The sequence below is a fragment of the Mustelus asterias genome, chromosome 15 (assembly GCF_964213995.1).
Source record: "Mustelus asterias chromosome 15, sMusAst1.hap1.1, whole genome shotgun sequence".
In the NCBI taxonomy this organism is placed as follows: Eukaryota; Metazoa; Chordata; class Chondrichthyes; order Carcharhiniformes; family Triakidae; genus Mustelus; species Mustelus asterias.
Window position 1 is genome coordinate 84,994,660 of NC_135815.1, and position 17,394 is coordinate 85,012,053.

Genomic DNA, 17,394 nt, shown 5'->3' on the forward strand with positions numbered 1-17,394 from the left:
AACTCATTTGATCTAATGACTACTAATGAACATATTATGGAGAGTGAGGTGAGTGTTATCAAGCAATCACCCACAAAGCAATGCACACACTTGCTTTCATAGTCACAAAGGACCGACTATATCTTTGATGTATGGTGCTTGTCATGTTCATGCTGTTATAATCAAGAAATGCAGCTGGTGAAGGCTAGAATGCGAGGCAATCTATTGCAAGTTTATGATAACTAATTTACAGAGATACACATTACAAACTTGCACCTCCCCATCCAACAACCATCGTTTCAATGTTTTTTTTATAAGGACACAAAGGAATCACTTGCATAGAATTAATGTAGAATTAATAAATTCCCTTATCTTTAAATAAGAAAAATATATGTACAAACAAAGATCTCTATATCCTGTAGAAAGTGTTACATTGTGTGGCGCCCCTCCCCAAGGACCCATAACAATTTCTTTGTACATGCTTTTCTTTTTGTAAAATAGTCTGGCAGTAATAACTTGCATTGCCCATTTAATTTTAGAGATTGCCTTTCTCTGGCATGTATTTCAAACCAGCTAGATCAATGTACATTTTTTTCACTCACATTTTGTGTAGCATGTACATTATCTCAAAAGGAACAATTATCTACACAATATTCAATTTTCTTCACTACATCCATTGTGCAGAACCTCACTTAAAACTTTTGACAAAGGGAATTTCATATCCACTGCCTCCACAAGAGTTTTCTGGCAGCTAAAGTACTTTTAACAACCCTTTTTATTTTCTTAGCTTTGCAAGATAAAAGACAACATTTTATCACTATTCAGAAATATTATGAAACACACTGCACTAGAATACCCTTTAGGAAGGTTAGCATGTCAAAAATCACTGAAAATGATTAGTTTGATGTTCGTTAGACCACCCAAGGCTGGAAATCTCACTGAATCTAAATGTAATTTTCTTAGTGCTTTATTTACTGTTTTTAAAATCCTGGTTGAGATGGGAAAGAAAATAAATATGTGTTTACATCAACCGAACTACTCTGTAAAAATTATCATTTTTATTTTATAAAATTGACAAGGCTTTACCATGACTAGCCATGACTCATACCAGAGGAATTTCTAACCTTCAGAGAAACCAGAAACCAGGTGCTAATGCCCCTTCTTGGAGCTGCACAAAGATTCTTTGCATTTATAAAGAACAATTCTGGCCACCAGAGAAACTGTCTCTCCAAGGACAAAGGCAGCTGTTTGTGAATTGTAATATTCAAGATGGGATTAATGGCCCAATCGTTTACCTGCTCCAAAACACAGTGGGTTTCATCAAAGGGTCTCATTAGTCAACCCAAAAACTGGGCTGTCACACTTGGGCTGTCTAAATTCCTTTCATTAACAAGCTTTGGATCTTGTCATCCGTCACTGTTTGACCTCGGATGAGAACAGGACTCCAGGCAGCAACATGTGTCTGTCTGCCATCTTACTATGATGTGGAGATGCTGGCGTTGGACTGGAGTAAGCACAGTAAGAAGTCTCACAACACCAGGTTAAAGTCCAACATGTTTATTTGGCAGCACTAGCTTTCAAATTCTCAGGCTCCTTCATCAGTGAGTGAGGACTTGTGTTCTCAAACAGGTCATATACAGACACAAACTCAATTTACAAGATAATGGTTGGAATGCGAGTCTTTACAGGTAATCAAGTCTTAAAGGTACAGACAATATGAGTGGAGAGAGGGCCAAGCACAGGTTAAAGAGGTGTGTATTGTCTCCAGCCAAGACAGTGAGTGAGAGTTTGCAAGCCTAGGCAACACATGACAACGCAGAATCGCCGAGCAGAAACTGATAGCCAAGTTCCACACGCATGAGGACGGCCTCAACCAGGATCTTGGGTTCATGTCACACTATCTGTGACCCCCATGACTTGCTTTAACACCTCTTTAACCTGTGCTTGGCCCTCTCTCCACTCACATTGTCTGTACCTTTAAGACTTGATTACCTGTAAAGACTCGCATTCCAACCATTATCTTGTAAATTGAGTTTGTGTCTGTATAATGACCTGTTTGAGAACACAAGTCCTCACTCACCTGATGAAGGAGCCTGAGACTCCGAAAGTTAGTGCTGCCAAATAAACCTGTAGGACTTTAAGCTGGTGTTGTGAGACTTCTTACTGACCTTACTATCAAACAGGTAACAGCAGAAGGAGCTTTGTCCAGGTACACTCGCCTGGCCCTCATCTGCACTGGAACTACTAGAACATTGGAGCTGGTGCCTTCAAGCCTAATTCAATACTACGTGTCATCTCCCCTCCTGGAAGTCTCACTTCTGGAAAGATCGATTACCCTGTAAAAGTCAACTAACCTACTCACTGAAAAAACCCTCCATTAGCCTTTTGATTGACATAAAACTTGTACTGTTATTTATGGTCTGGCCCTGTGCCTCTTTCATTCCCTTACTTCTCTTTCATTGCATGAGTGCAAAAGGGGTGGATGTTGTGAAACCCTATTCTCATGTTTTGTGTGTGTGGGTGAAATAAACCAACCCTTTGCTTTTATCTCATCTCGGGTTTGCTGTGCAAGTTATTCATAGAGGATTGGAATACTCCAAATTTAAAGGTTGGAGAAAATACACCACCACTTATAAAGGGGGAATTAAAAATCAAAGACATCTTTCTGTTTACAGATGGGTAGTGAGAGGAGAAATCAGGGCTGTTTAAAGTAATCCCCCTTCTGTCTGTAACACTCGATTCAGTGAGTATTGTTGACAAGGGCAGCATTTATTTTTCATCCTCAACTGTCCCTGAGAAGGTGGTGGTGAGTTACCTTCTTGAATCATCACAATACATACGGTGTAGTACACTACAGTGATTCTAGGAAGGAAATTCCAGGAATTGACCCAGTGGTAATGAAGGAATGGAGACATAGTTCCAAGTTAGCATGGTGTGTGACTTGGTGGGAAACTTGAGTGTTGGTGTTCCCATGTATCTGCTGACCATTTCCATTTAGGTGGTATAGTCCACGAGTTTGAAAGCTGCTGTCAAAGGAGTCTTAGTAAGTTACTGCAGTGCATCCTGTGGATGGTCTACATTGATGTTAGTGTGCACTGGTTATGGAGAAAGTTGATATTTAAGGCGGTGGATGGGATGGTGATCGAACCAAAGGAGCTTTGTCCTAGATGTTGCTAAGCTTCAGGAGTGTTATTGGAGCTGCACTCATCCAGGAAGTAGACAAGTCTTCCATCACACTCCTAGCTTGTGTCTTGCAGGTGGTGGGCAGACTTTGGAGAGTCAGGAGGTGAGTTACTGGTTGCAGAATTCCCAGCATTGCCCTGTTCTTGTAATCTTCCAATACTCCCCCAGGATCTCTATTTTCTTTTTTCTCATGTGCACATCAAGATTGTGTGTGCCTTCTATCTTCAAGCCACAATCTGGGATCTCCTCACACTCGCATGACTATCTGGAATTTTGTGCATAGTTAGAACTTCACAAATGTTCACAGACAAATTACAGGGACAAAGTCTTCTTCCCAGGTTGCAGGAGACAATACAAATACCGATTTTTATTCATACATACTGACAAGAACATAACGTTATGGGAAGTCTAACTGTCAGCCAGCATGTGTACATTCACATTGTTGGCAACAGACTTTGGTTCAAATGAGTACAAATTTTCAATGGTGAAACTCAAGTGCTAGCATTATCCTGAGATTAGATAACAATTGTCAACTCTTTTTTTAAAACTTAAATATGCATACCTAAAAGTTACAATTTGAACTATACTGTCAAATCAATTGCACAGCAATTGGAGTTATTGTAACACTCTTGTTACGAAATATCCAAGCTTTACTACACAGCGCCAAAAATAAATACACAATTTGATAATGCTTTAATGAAACCACAAATCTCAGGCTCACATGGAATGTCTCAGTTCCCAGACAAGTTCATTTCTCAGTACATCTGCCTTTACTCATGTAGTGACAGGATTCTCAGTCTGCATAAAATTTGATGCCCTGTCAATCTGATTGACATACACCCTGTCACCAGCTTAACTTGTATTCTATTCGGGTTAGAACAGCAAGTCTAATTTATCTGAGAAGTCCAGACCTGTTTTATCTAAGTGTCAGCTGCAGGCAAAGTTCTCCCCTTGGAGTGGATTCAGAGCTTTCTGGATGATGTGAATTCTGACCAACAGTGTTACTATCCACAAGTTATCAGTATCGGCAGTATTCTGCTGCTTTTTTTTATTGTTACCCACCTCTGCTTCCAGCATGATGATCTAAAAATGGAGCAACTTCAGTAGCATGAACAGGGTAGCATTGCTGAAACAAGATCTGCCGTCAGAAAGTTTTGAAGTCCTGGGGGACTTCAATGTCCATCGCTAAGAATGACCCGATAGCACCAGGACTGACAAAGCTTGCCAAGTCCTGAGGAACATGCCAGCCAGACGAGGTCAATGGCAAGTGGTGAGAGAACTAATAAGAAAGAAAAGTCTACTTAAATTTGTTCTCACTAATCTACCCATAGCAGATGCATCTATGCATGATAGTATTAGTAGATGTGACCACCACACAGTCCTTTTAAAGACAAAAGGGGCGATCTTACCGGCTTGTCATGTCGATCTATCCGATCGAGTGACTCTAAATCTCCAGAGATGTCCAGCATCACATCGGCACCCCTACAGCTCAGCAGTCGGCTTCGCGGCGTGAATAGGCTCTGCCCACTCCCCCTACTGGTGAGAATCACATTTTGCCTCATTTTTATTTCTAAATGCCGTATGATTGTGTCTGGGAGTTCTCCCAAAAATGGATGCGATTCTTTCCCATTTTCACACTCGTTCTGCGCTTAGAATTGTTTTTCGTAAGATCGCCCCCAAAGTCACATCTTTGCACTGACAATATCCTCCATTGTGTTTGTAGCATTACCACTATGCTAAATGAGATAGATTCAGAACCGTCGTAGAGCTCAAACTTGGGCATCTATGAGGTTCATCAGCAACAGTTGCACAATTGTATTCAACCACAACCTGTAGACTCATGGTTTGACACCCATCCCCACTCTACCATTATCATCAAGTCAGGGAGCCAACCCTGGTTCAGTGAAGAGAATTGGAAAGGCATCAGACATACCTAAAAATTGAATGCCATTCTGGTGAAACTACAGCAGGACTACATCCATGCTAAACAATGGAAACAGCATATTATAGACAAAGCTGAGCAATTTCACAACCAACAGATCAGTTCAAAGCTCTGGAGTTCTGTCCCATCCAGTCAAGAATGGTGGTGGACAATTAAACAACCAACCAGAGGAGAGAGCTCCACAAACCCCACCATTGTCAATGATGTGGAAGCCCAGTACATCGGTGCAAAAGACAAAGCTGAACCATATGCAACCATCTTCAGCTAGAAGTGCTGAGTCAATGATTCATCCGAGTCAATTCTAACCTTCATGAGATGTCCAGCATCATATATGTCAGTCTTCAGCCAATTTAACTGATCAAGAAATGGCTGAATGCACTGGATACAACAAAGGCTTTGGGGCCCCAACAACGTTCCACTGTAGGACTGAAAACGTGTTCTCCAGAACAAACCACTCCCTATCTGGTGGTACCATTGACCAGAAACTGAACTGAACCAGGCAAATAAATAACTGACTAAAAGGGCAGATCAGAGGCTGGGAATTCTGTGGTGAGCACCCACCTCCTGACTCCCCATATCCAGCTGCAAGGTACAAATTGGAAGTGTGATGGAATTTTCACCATTTTCTTGGATGAGTGCAACTCCAATACACCCACAAAGCTTAAATCAGTGTCAGACAAAACATCGAGCTTGATTGGCATCCCCTTCCACCATCTTAAACATTCATTCCTTCCACCATCGGCACATAGTGGCAGCAGTATGTACCATCTACCAGGATGCACAGCAGCAACTTCCCAAGCATTTTTGGACAACATCTTCGAAACCCGTGATCTCTACTGCCGAGAAGAGCAAGGGCACAGAACATCTGGGAACATCACCACCTGCAAGTTCCCCTCCAATTCACACACTCTACTGATGTGTAACTATATTGCTGTTCCTTCACTGTCGCTGGATCAAAATCATGTAGGTGTAATTACATGACTTGGACTGTGAAAGTTCAAGAAGGCAGCTCACCATCTCTTTCTCAAAGGAAGATGGTGTTGGGCCTTACTAATGACGCTCACATGGCATGAACAATTTTTAAAAAGCACTGAACAGTGACTCCAATTCAAAAGTACTTTATTGGCTGCCAAGCCCTTTGGAAAGTCCTGACATCCTCGGATCTTGAAAGGCACTGCATAAATGCTAATCTTTCTCTCACTAAGGGCAACCTATGCCTCAGTCTTCCCCACAGCCCCACATCCTGCTTCTGCCTTTTTCGTCTTTCCTGCACCTTTTTGTGCAATACTTTTAAATCATTAATGACTTTTTCAATACGTTAGGTCTCAGGAATTTTAAGGAGTAACTCTCAATTAAGACATTTTCAAGCAAGGAGGAGTGGATTAATATTTGTTACACCTTTATACTCTCAGAAGCTGTTAATGGTGTCTGGACAAAAGTTGGCAGTCACTGTATTAATGCAAATGCAGGGAAAGACTGCAGCATAACATTTGTGATACCTCAGCTCTTCAAAAAAAAACCCTCCTAAATTTATAATTCTATGATTCTATTAACGCAGTGTAAAACAGACAAGTAAAGCAATGGGTTGCATTATCAGTGGGGAGTACAAATCTCCCAATAATCTCCCTGTTATTTTAAAGCATTACAGTGACTTCTTCTGTTTTATCTTCAGCTGATGCGATGGATTATCAGTGAAGTGATTATGCTCTGGGTCACCTGCCAGGACACTAAATTAAACGAAAAAAGCTTGCTGGATTCATCGGGACCTCCCTGGAAGCCCTGGGAGCACGTATATGCCCTTTGTAAGGCCATGAAGGGACACATAGCTCTCTACAACAGTTATGGAAAGTATGTCGTGAGACTGTACTGGATGGTAAGAGTTCAAATTATCATTAAATTGAGACTGTTTTTTTTGAGTAAAAGAATTAAAATAAGCAAAGAATTGGCATAAATGGGTCTTTTTCTGATTGGCAGTCAGTGACGAGTGGGGTTCCGCAGGGATCTGTACTAGGACCCTGTAAGGGGAAGTTTTCTCGCTTCCTACCAGCATGAAAGACAAGCAGACATGAGTACAGTACAAAAAGGCAACACAAACTTTATTCCCTGTTTAAAATAACAAAACCGCAGGCCTGGGGAGAGACAGCTGCTAGTCAACTGCTCTGCCTGGCCATTGTGCGCTTTACAATTTATAGGGTTTTGAACTTCGCGCCAAGCATATGGTAATAGGCTCATCATTTACTACAAGTTACATGATCAGTACCTGCTAAAATCACAAAGCAGTGGCACAATAGCGAGATATTAAAACAGCCAAATGATCCCATTTCCCCTGGGCTGATCTCTTTCTGGAGGGCTCCCTTTGTGATTTGAGCTTCTTGCATAATCTAATCAGTTGAGCTATTGTCTGTATTTCCCTGCTTGGAGTCTAAAGTGATTAAGGCTGTCTGAAGTGATTAGGGGGTGCAAGGAGCCTCTCCATGAGTCATCGCATTGCTGTGAACTGTTGACAATATTTTAAAATAAATTTGATATACACGCGTAAAAATGTCCATGATATTAAGCATAAAAGTCATCTTAAGCATAAAGGTCGCCCCCTTCAACCCCTCCTCTTGCTCCTGGGTGCTGTCCTTGCGCCCCAGTGAGCACACCATCTTGATTGAATAGTCCGATAATTTCTTAGTTGAGATTCCGGAGTGTTTAAAAGATGTTCAGTAGTTCGTCAAAGAGTCTTTGCTTTTCCTCAGTTGACAGACCTGGCGTGATCCGTGCTCCTCCGAGCTCCAACGATGGGTGTCAGCTGGGGGTATCTCCATGGCGGTCTTTAAATAAATATTGTCGCTGCCTGGGCAGTGTGGTCGCGGAGCTGCAGTGGAGAAGGGGTCTCGGTGCGATACGCGGCAACAGCAGTTAGCCTGGGCACAAAACCTTTACAAATTGCACTTATACAGACTGACAGCACACAGCAAGCAATGATTATGCCAATTAGAACCATGGCTCCCTGCATTAAAAATGTCCCCCATGAGCCCCCCATCAGCCAATCCATCCAGCTGCTGTTGGGGATCTCATATAGTTTTGTCACTTCGTTGTGAATGTATTCCACTAAATTCGTGAGGTTCTGTGAGGAGTCAGGGATGTATGTACAGCATTCTGTTACTATTAAGGCGCAGGTACCTCCCTTACTCGCAAGGAGATAATCTAAGGCTCGGCGGTTCTGTAGGGAATAGCACAGCCTCGATAGCATGTCCCTGTCCAGTCATGGGGTAACCAAGGGTATGCCCTGTGACCGCAGACAAAGTAAGTTCCATTATAAGCAGCAGAGCTGTTTAAAATTCCTGGCTGCAGAAGGATCTGCACCGTGCTGTTTGGTGCACACTGGACTCTAAGGGAACTATCAGGTGCTGCTGGCGTAACGTCGAAGGCCTGGTTACAGTCGCTCTTCCCTACTCTGAGGGCCCTGTCTGTCCCTGTTTTGGATATACAAACTGGCCCGATTGGGCACCCTATCCCAATTGGGCGCCCTATCCCAGTGGTGTTTGTCAGGGTCGGGAAGGGTGGCTGGTGTGTGCGGTCGTAACCTGGCAGTCGCCATTTACCGAGTGTCCCTGCCTTGCACCCAGCAGACTGTAGTTTCTCCTGTATAGATTTAAGGTGGTGTGTGAGGCTCCTGCCTGCTCTCTGTATAGCCCACTCTACGGTCTCTTGGGCTGTCAAAGGGATTGGCCTGAGGGGGAATCGACCTTTGGAATGTATTGGAATGTGGGTACATATCCAGCATTTAGATGCATTCCATTTCTCAGCATATACACGCGACATGTACAAGTACGTATTTACATTCAACTTGCGTCGGTAACGGTTTGAGAGATAATCTCCCCTGCTAAGCAATAAAGCATAAAAACAAACAGCGATATACATCGTCTTGTCTGGTGCTGTGACCTGCCTGAAAAACAGGTACAATGAGCTTGGAGGTACAATTATTATTATTAGACTCACGATACTGGATCATTGCTATTCTCGCATCTTTTTAGTTGTGTCCAATGCTTCCATTGCCCCTTTCCCCTGATTTCAACACAGGCGCAGGTATCCCCACTAATGAGGACTCGGTGTGGCCCTGACCACCGGGGCGCTAGACCAGGCCTTTCAGGTAGCAATTTAACCATTATGTGGGATCCTGCTTTTGGCACTGTGGCCTGTCAGGGGACTGCCTTTCTTTATCTTTAAGTTCCTGCTGTTCTCTTACCTGCTGTCTCATTTCTTTTAGCTGCTCACTAAGTTCTAAGACATATCTGCTGATTTTGTCTTTAAAGGGTCCCAAATCTTCCCCTCCGGTAATTATGCCTTGGGGCAATTGCATGGCCCGCCCGGTCATCAGTTCGTAAGAGGTTAATCCCGTAACGCGATTTGGGGATGCCCTGAGTTTCATAAGCACAGTGGGTAGGACCTCTGTCCACCTGCTGTGTTTTCCATGTAAAGCCTTTGCGAATGCGGACTTCAGGGTCCGATTCATCCTCTCTACCATACCTGAACTCTGTGGATGGTAGGGGATGTGGAACTTCTGCTTTATTCCCATCCACTCGCACATCTTTTTCATAACTGTTCCCGTGAAGTGGGTGCCCTGATCGGAGTGGATCTGCAAAGGGACTCCCCATCTGGGAATTACTTGACTCGCTAGGATTTTTGCCACAGTGGAAGCGGTGCAATCCCGGGTGGGGAATGCTTCCACCCAGCAGGTGAATTGGTCAATTATGACTAAACAATATCTCTTGCCCCCTGAAGCGGGAAGTGGTCCTGTGAAATCTATCTGGAGATTTTCCCACGGCCCCCGGGGTCTTGGCTGGTGAGCCATTCGGATCTTTATGGGTCGCCTGGGGTTGTGCTGCGCGCATGTGAGACATCGCTGACAGTATTTAGCTATGTCTCTTCCCATCCCCGGCCACCTCCAATCCCTACTCAGGAGATGGTTGATGGCGTTTCTGCCGGTGTGATCACGGCCATGGTTTAACTGCAGCAGGGTGTGCCTGATGCAGTCTGGGTATTACCTTTCTTTCCTTCCTCCAGACGCCCTGGGCATCTGGTTTCCCGCCCCTTTCTTCCCAGACCTACTTCTCTGCCTCAGGGGTGCCCCGGTGTAACTGGACTACGTCCACACTATCTGTGGTGATACTAGCTGTTGGGAGAGCGTGACTTAAAACCTGCTGCGCTGCCTTATCAGCTGCAGCGTTCCCAGCTTGTTCTGGAGTTTCTATTTCCTTATACGCTTTGATTTTAATTAGTGCTGCTTCTTTGGGCAGCTTTGAGGCACGGGATAGAGCTTCAATCCTTTCCTGGTGCTTTATCCTGTCCCCTCCCGATGTGACAAACCCCCTGCGATCCCAGGCGGTCATATAGTCGTGTATGACTCCAAACGCGTACTGGCTCTCGGTATATACATTCACGGTTTTGCCCTCTGCCAGGGTCAGGGCCTGTGTTAAAGCCTCTAATTCTGCGACTTGAGCTGACAGGGTGCTGTCTAATCGTCCTGAGGTTACCACTTCTAACTTGTCGTTAACTATTGCCCACCCTGTTTTGGGGGTGCCATCAATATATTTCCTGGACCCATCTACATAGAATGTTAAATCTGCCTGTCCTAAGGGGAGCTCTTCTACTGGGGCTGCGTCTACCTCTAGGTCGATTTCAGTGCACACATGTGATTCATCAGTGGCTAAAATCCCTGCAGCGGGGTTTATTCCTGTGTCCCTTATTATGGTGACTGATCGATCTTTGGGGAGTAGAACTGATTCCCGCTTAGCTCTCCTTACATTAGAGACTGCTCTGAGCTTACTATTGTTAAGCATTTCAACGATGGTATGCCTGGTATGGAGGATGATTTCCCCCGTCATGACTGTGGGTTCGCTAATACTAACTACCCATGCAGCACAGTCAAGTGCTGCAACGCAGCGGGACAAGCCGGCTGCCACTGGTGACTGCTGTGTGGAGTAGTAAGCTACGGGTCGCAGGGTGTCACCATGTGTTTGGGTTATTACTACGGCATAGAATCCCTCCTCATTCTCACAGAAGATATGGAAGGCTTCCTCGGGTCAGGTAAACCGAGGCTTGGAGCTGTTGTAAGGGCTTGTTTTAACCTTGCATAAGCTTCCTCCTGTTCGGGTCCCCATTCTATCAGTTTGCCCCCCGGGCCTCCCCCCTTTACTAAACGCTGTATGGGCTCGGCTATGGTTGCAAAATTGGGGATAAAGGTTCGGCTGTAGTTGAACAGTCCCAAAACCTTGCGGACTCCCCTCAGGGAGACTGGCCTGGGCATGACCTGGATGGCAACCCTCCTCTCGTGAGGCATGGTCCTAGTACTCTGGGATATCTCCTGTCCTAAGTACAGGACAGTGTCTCTTCCTATCTGGGCCTTTTTGGAGGTTCACCTTCAACCCACCCCATTCTAAGGCTCGCAGCACCTCAATCAGGGCTGCAGCATGTCCTTGCCTGTCTTCTGAGGCAATTAGGATGTCGTCCACATACTGAAGGACAGTGCAGCGGTAGGGGGTGAGATCTACTCCCCCTAATATCTTACCCATAACCTGGTGGAAGATGGCGGGGCTGTTATGGAACCCCTGAGGGAGTCTCGTCCAGGTATATTGCTTTTCGCCCACAGTGAATGCAAATTTGTCCTGAGACTCCGTGTCTAACGGCACCGACCAGAAGCCGTTTGCTATGTCTAACACCGTGAAAATACTATACTTAGGGCCCAATCCATTCAGGATTGTGGAGAGGCTTGCCACTATGGGATGTACCTTTGGGGTGACTTTGTTTAGCTCCGTATAATCGATTGTTAAGCGGAAGGTTTTATTGAGCTTTGCTACTGGCCATACTGGGGAGTTCGTGGTACTAGCAGCGGAGCACATTACCCCCCTCCCTTCTAGGTCCTGTACAATAGCCCGCACGGCTTGGTATGCCTCCGGCTTTATGGGGTACTGTCTGTGGGGTTTGTGGTCTGGGCCGGGGACGTGGACCGGGTCCATAGAGACCTTTCCTGTGTCCTGCTTATCCCTGGCCCATACTCCTGTCAGTACTTTACAAATTATTCCAAAAGGCTGGGGCTCTGTGTCCCAGTCCCTCTGAAACGTTTTAACACTCCCGATCGTTGCGATGTTTTGGCAGGGTTGGTGGAGCTTACATTTGTTCCCGTTACTGTGGGGCCAATGAATCTTATGATTCCTTGGGTTTATGAGTATGCTTAATTCCTCTAAAATATCCATTCCTAGCACGGTTCCCTCGTTATTCTGGCATACAAAGAACTGGACCGGCACCAGTCACCCTGCTACCTCTAAGACTACCGTTCTGCTCTTGTAAGCCTTAATATGAGTTCCCCCCACCCCTACTATGTGGGTGTAATCCTTGGTCACAGGAAGGGGTAGGTCGGTCAGGGATACAGAGGCTCCTGTGTCTACTAACATTTTGCAAGGCAGGCCCCCCAGGAGGGCAGGCACGTAGACACGGTTGTCTCCCTCCGCGTCTATGGGAGCCGCCTGTGCTCATGCAGTTCCCCTGGTTCCTCAGCCAGTTCAGGAAGGCTTCCTGCATGTCTAAGTGGGTTTCGGGCTTGGGCTTGGGCTTGGGCTTTTAGCCTGCACTGCTCAGCTGAGTGACCTGTTCTGCCACAGGTCCCACAAGTTTATTCAGGTTCTGATCGACAGTGCCTAGCTATGTACCCGGGTCTTCCGCAGCGGAAGCACTTAGCTGTTGGTTTAAAGTTAGGGGCATCTATTTTTGCAGAGGCTGTCCGGGACCTGGGTGCGTTTCAGTTGCTCCCTGCCCCGGCCCTCGCACCTACCCGGCTTGCCCACTGCACTGCGGTATCGTAGGTGTCTGCAGTGACAAGACCTAATTTTAAAACTTCCTGATGTGTCTGGGAAAGCCCGTCTAAAAACATTTGGATGTACGGGGCATCGTTAGGGTCGGGGTTTTCCTGCCCAGACTACTCACAATAAGCCTCATACAGGTGAGCAGCATAGTTGCTGCTGGATTCTCCCTTTCCTGCCTGCAGGATTGAATTTTTCCCCAGTTGGTGGTAGGGTTTCCCATAGCTGTACAGACTGCGCGTTTAAAGGCATTATATGCTTCCCTTTGGTTCGCCCTGGAGGCATTGTTAGGGGCTCCGTTCGCCCATGCCCCATCCTGGATTGTGGAGGTGGCAGGGTTCTCCGGGTCAGTGCTGGTTAGAGTCCTCCATTTACCTGAGGGGCACTTCGCTCTGACTATCTGGTGGATATCACGGGGGTGGAGATCGTGGACATCCCACATCTCCTCAAGAGTCCTCCAGAACTCTGTATTTTTACTTTGGGTGCGCAGAGTACCTAACTCCTTTAGGATAGTCTGCTTTTCTAAGGGAGTGAATGCTTTATAGCGATCCTGGCTGTTGTAGGGAAAAATCCCTTGTACCAGTGCATTCAAGGAGTTTGAGTCGCAAGGCAAGGTTCAAAGCGTTTTTCTTTATTGTACAATTACTGGGAACCCAGGGAGACCCCAGTAGCCAGCTTAGAAACAGTGCTTGGCCACGTTGATCTCAATAGTTATACATTTGCTCTGGATATTTATAGGAATCCAAATTCGAGCGGGAACATTTGCTCATACATTTTTACAATACTTATAAAGTGGCCTGTCTGGTCAGGAAGTTCCCTGAGAGACTTGTCAATTTGCATCTGTATGGTGTGTGTCCGTGTTAATGGGACTGCCTGTTCTTGCCCCGGTGTTTTAATGTGTTTCCCATTATCCTCTCGATGTGTCCCCTTATCTAAATCGACCTCTACTGTTTTGTGTCTGTATTCTATGCTTGCGAGATTAGGTGTTAATGTCATTTTGTCCTGCTGTGTGTAGGGGGATTTAATCTAATCTTTTATTCTTTTTATCCTAGTTTATTAAGTTTCTTTGCCTGCCTTGGCCATTTTATTCCCGTAATATTTTATTGACAGAACGGTTATGCCATATAACCCACTCCAGGTCTTGACTCGCAGATATCCCGATCTTCTGGCCAAAGGCCGGTTTAAAATGCAGCTTCGTGCTGTTGCCGGGCAGAATAAGGATCTTTTGTCGGCGTTGAAATTAAAGGTCTCTCAGCTGTGCAGAGGGGGATTTAAACGAATGTCCATTCGGGTGTTCCCCTCTGCATTGTGGGCACGTTATGAATGGTGCCAATCAGTCCAATAAATGAATATGTTTAATGAGGTGAATATTGATGAGATAATAAAAATATGGCTTTTGGAAAATGGCCTACTTCATGGCCATTAGCTGTCCTCTGTACTGGGCACATTCCTGGACGCTGCCGGGTTCATACTCGGGTGGTGCACTGGGAAGTGCGTGGTACACCGAAGACATGGTCTCCGGGGCACTAATTTTACGGGGTTCGGCTCGTAGCTCTGTGATCTGAGCCTCTAAACTTGCAATACTCTTGTTCTTTTCCTCTATCTTTTCCTGGTAAACCTGGTTCATACGCACCGCTAACACTAACTGTTTAACTAAAATCACTGCAGCCTTTTTAGAAGCGTCCCGCTGGTGGCTATTCCACCATTCCCTTTGTAGGGGGAAGGATGCACAGGGGTCCCATCCCTCCTTGCACATTTTCCTGATTAGTTTCTGCTGTTGCGTCCCAAATGCTCGGCTAAGAGATCCTTCTGGCCCCCATTCTAGGGAGAGGCTATCCTCTTGCTCCCTTCCTCCCCCTACGTATGCGCAACCTACTTTGGAATCTCTGTCCTGGGGTAATCTTTCCTTGGGCTCTCCTTCACGGGCATTCTGTCTCTCTTTCTCTCTCTCTCTTGCCTTTCTGTACCTTTCGCGTTCCCCCTTAGCCTGTACCCCGCTCCTATTGTGAGTGCTTCTGGAATCTTGTCAACCCTTTCGGTTCCCTAAGTTCCTGGCTCGCAGAGGTATGCCTAACCTACCCACTCACCCAATAAGGCCTTTTTCTTTATCCCCCTTATTGGCGCACCAGGTGGTTAGCAGGGACATGAAGGCCTGCCATGACAATGGTCCACCTTTTGTGGACGCTTACAATTCCCTCTCACAATAGGTAGCCGACAACAGTGTACCTAACTGTATTACAAATTTAAAGTTCTCAATCAGTGAAATCTGTGCAGTAGCCAATCAGTGTAAGTGCACTTTTTGTACCCACTCAGTCTAGAGCTGGTATCCAGGTTGGAGGAAGTCCCCTCGTGGTCCCAACAGCGCTCGGATCCTTCCGGAATCTGGCGGTCTGAAATTGACTTCTCACCCACTTGATCCTTGTCACCCTGGGTCCAGCGAGTGGTCTCTTCCTCCCGGGTTTCGGCACCAAACTGTAAGGGGAAGTTTTCTCGCTTCCTACCAGCATGAAAGACAAGCAGACATGGGTACAGTACAAAAAGGCAACACAAATTTTATTCCCTGTTTAAAATAACAAAACCGCAGGCCTGGGGAGAGACAGCTGCTCGTCAACAGCTCTGCCTGGCCATTGTGCGCTTTACAATTTATAGGGTTTTGAACTTCGCGCCAAACATATGGTAATAGGCTCATCATTTACTACAAGTTACATGATCAGTACCTGCTAAAATCACAAAGCAATGGCTCAATAGCGAGATATTAAAACAGCCAAATGATCCCATTTCCCCTGGGCTGATCTCTTTCTGGAGGGCTCCCTTTGTGATTTGAGCTTCTTGCATAATCTAATCAGTTGAGCTATTGTCTGTGTTTCCTTGCTTGGAGTCTAAAGTGATTAAGGCTGTCTGAAGTGATTAGGGGGTGCAAGGAGCCTCTCCATGAGTCATCGCATTGCTGTGAACTGTTGACAATATTTTAAAATAAATTTGATATACACGCGTAAAAATGTCCATGATATTAAGCATAAAGGTCGCCCCCTTCAACCCCAACTGTTCACATTATATATTAACGATTTGGAAGAGGAAAATGAATGTATTATCTCCAGATTTGCAGATGATACAAAGTTGGGTGGGAGGGTGAGCTGTGAAGAGGATGCAGAGATGCTTCAGCATGATTTGGACAGGCTGAGTGTGTGGGCATCTGCATGGCAGATGCAGCACAATGTGGATAAATGTGAGGTTATCCACTTTGGTAGCAATAATAGGAAGACAGATTATTACTTAATGGGTGTAAATTGAGAGAAGTGGATACTCAACCAGACCTTGGAGTCCTCGTGCATCAGTCGCTGAAAGTCAGCGCGCAGGTACAGCAGGCAGTAAAGAAGGCAAATGGTATGTTGGTCTTCATAGCAAGAGGATTTGAGTGTAGGGATAGTGATGTTTTGCTGCAATTGTATAGGGCATTGGTGAGGCCACACCTGGAGTATTGTGTGCAGTTTTGGTGTCCTTATCCGTGGAAGGATGTCCTTGCTACAGAGGGAGTGCAGCGAAGGTTTTCCAGGCTGATTCCTGGGATGGCAGGTCTGTCATATGAAGAGAGACTAAATCGGTTAGGATTATATTCACTGGAGTTTAGAAGAGTGAAAGGGCATCTCATTGAAACTTATAAAATTCTAATAGGGTTAGACAAGTAGATTCAGAAAAGATGTTCCCAATGGTGGGGGAGTCCAGAACTAGGGATGGTAGTTTGAGGATAAGGAATAAACCTTTTAGAACTGAGGTGAGGAGGAATTTCTTCACCCAAAGGGTGGTGAATGCTGGAATTCACTACCACAGAATGTAGTTGAGGCCAAAACGTTGTCTAATTTCAAGAAGAAATTAGATATAGCGCTTGGGGCTAAAGGGATCAAGGGATATGGGAGGAAGGGGGTTACAGGATATTGAATTTGATGATCCGCCATGATCAAGATGAATGGCGGAGCAGGCTCGAAGGGCTGAATGGCCTACTCCTGCTTCTAGTTTCTATGTTTCTATAAACCCTTGAACTTACAATTGTAAAACCAGTTTGGTAATTTACACATTTAATTTGTAATCTAATTAAGAGTCAGCTAAGAGTGGAGCAGTACATTTAAGAACTTTGATTCAACAATGGAATAAGATGACAAATTAATGCATCATCATTATCTCTAACATCAGTTAACAATCTTGCAGTATTAACAATTTAGTGTAGAATAATGACTAATTTGTAGGTAACAGAAATGAGACAAACACAATATTTGGTAATATTATGTATAATACCTGTTTCCTTTTATTATTAAACAAATTGCCCTCCACTTCTTTCTTGTTGCTAAACACACTGGGTGGGATTTTCCAGCCCTTCCTGCCAGTAGGATTTTCTTGTGCCACTGGAGATGATGCGGGGGAACCAGCGCACTCTTTTCCATATAAATCTGA

At 45.2% G+C, this 17,394-nt stretch overlaps 1 protein-coding gene across 1 annotated transcript in view; it reads left to right on the forward strand.

Annotated features, from left to right (window-relative positions):
* adgb (androglobin) overlaps nucleotides 1-17,394 on the forward strand; it is a 287,462-nt gene that overhangs the window by 37,943 nt on the left and 232,125 nt on the right. The window contains exons 4-5 of the mRNA XM_078230490.1: nucleotides 4-48; nucleotides 6,777-6,977. Of these exons, the coding sequence (XP_078086616.1) occupies nucleotides 4-48; nucleotides 6,777-6,977 (246 nt within the window). The remainder of the gene's footprint in view (nucleotides 1-3; nucleotides 49-6,776; nucleotides 6,978-17,394) is intronic.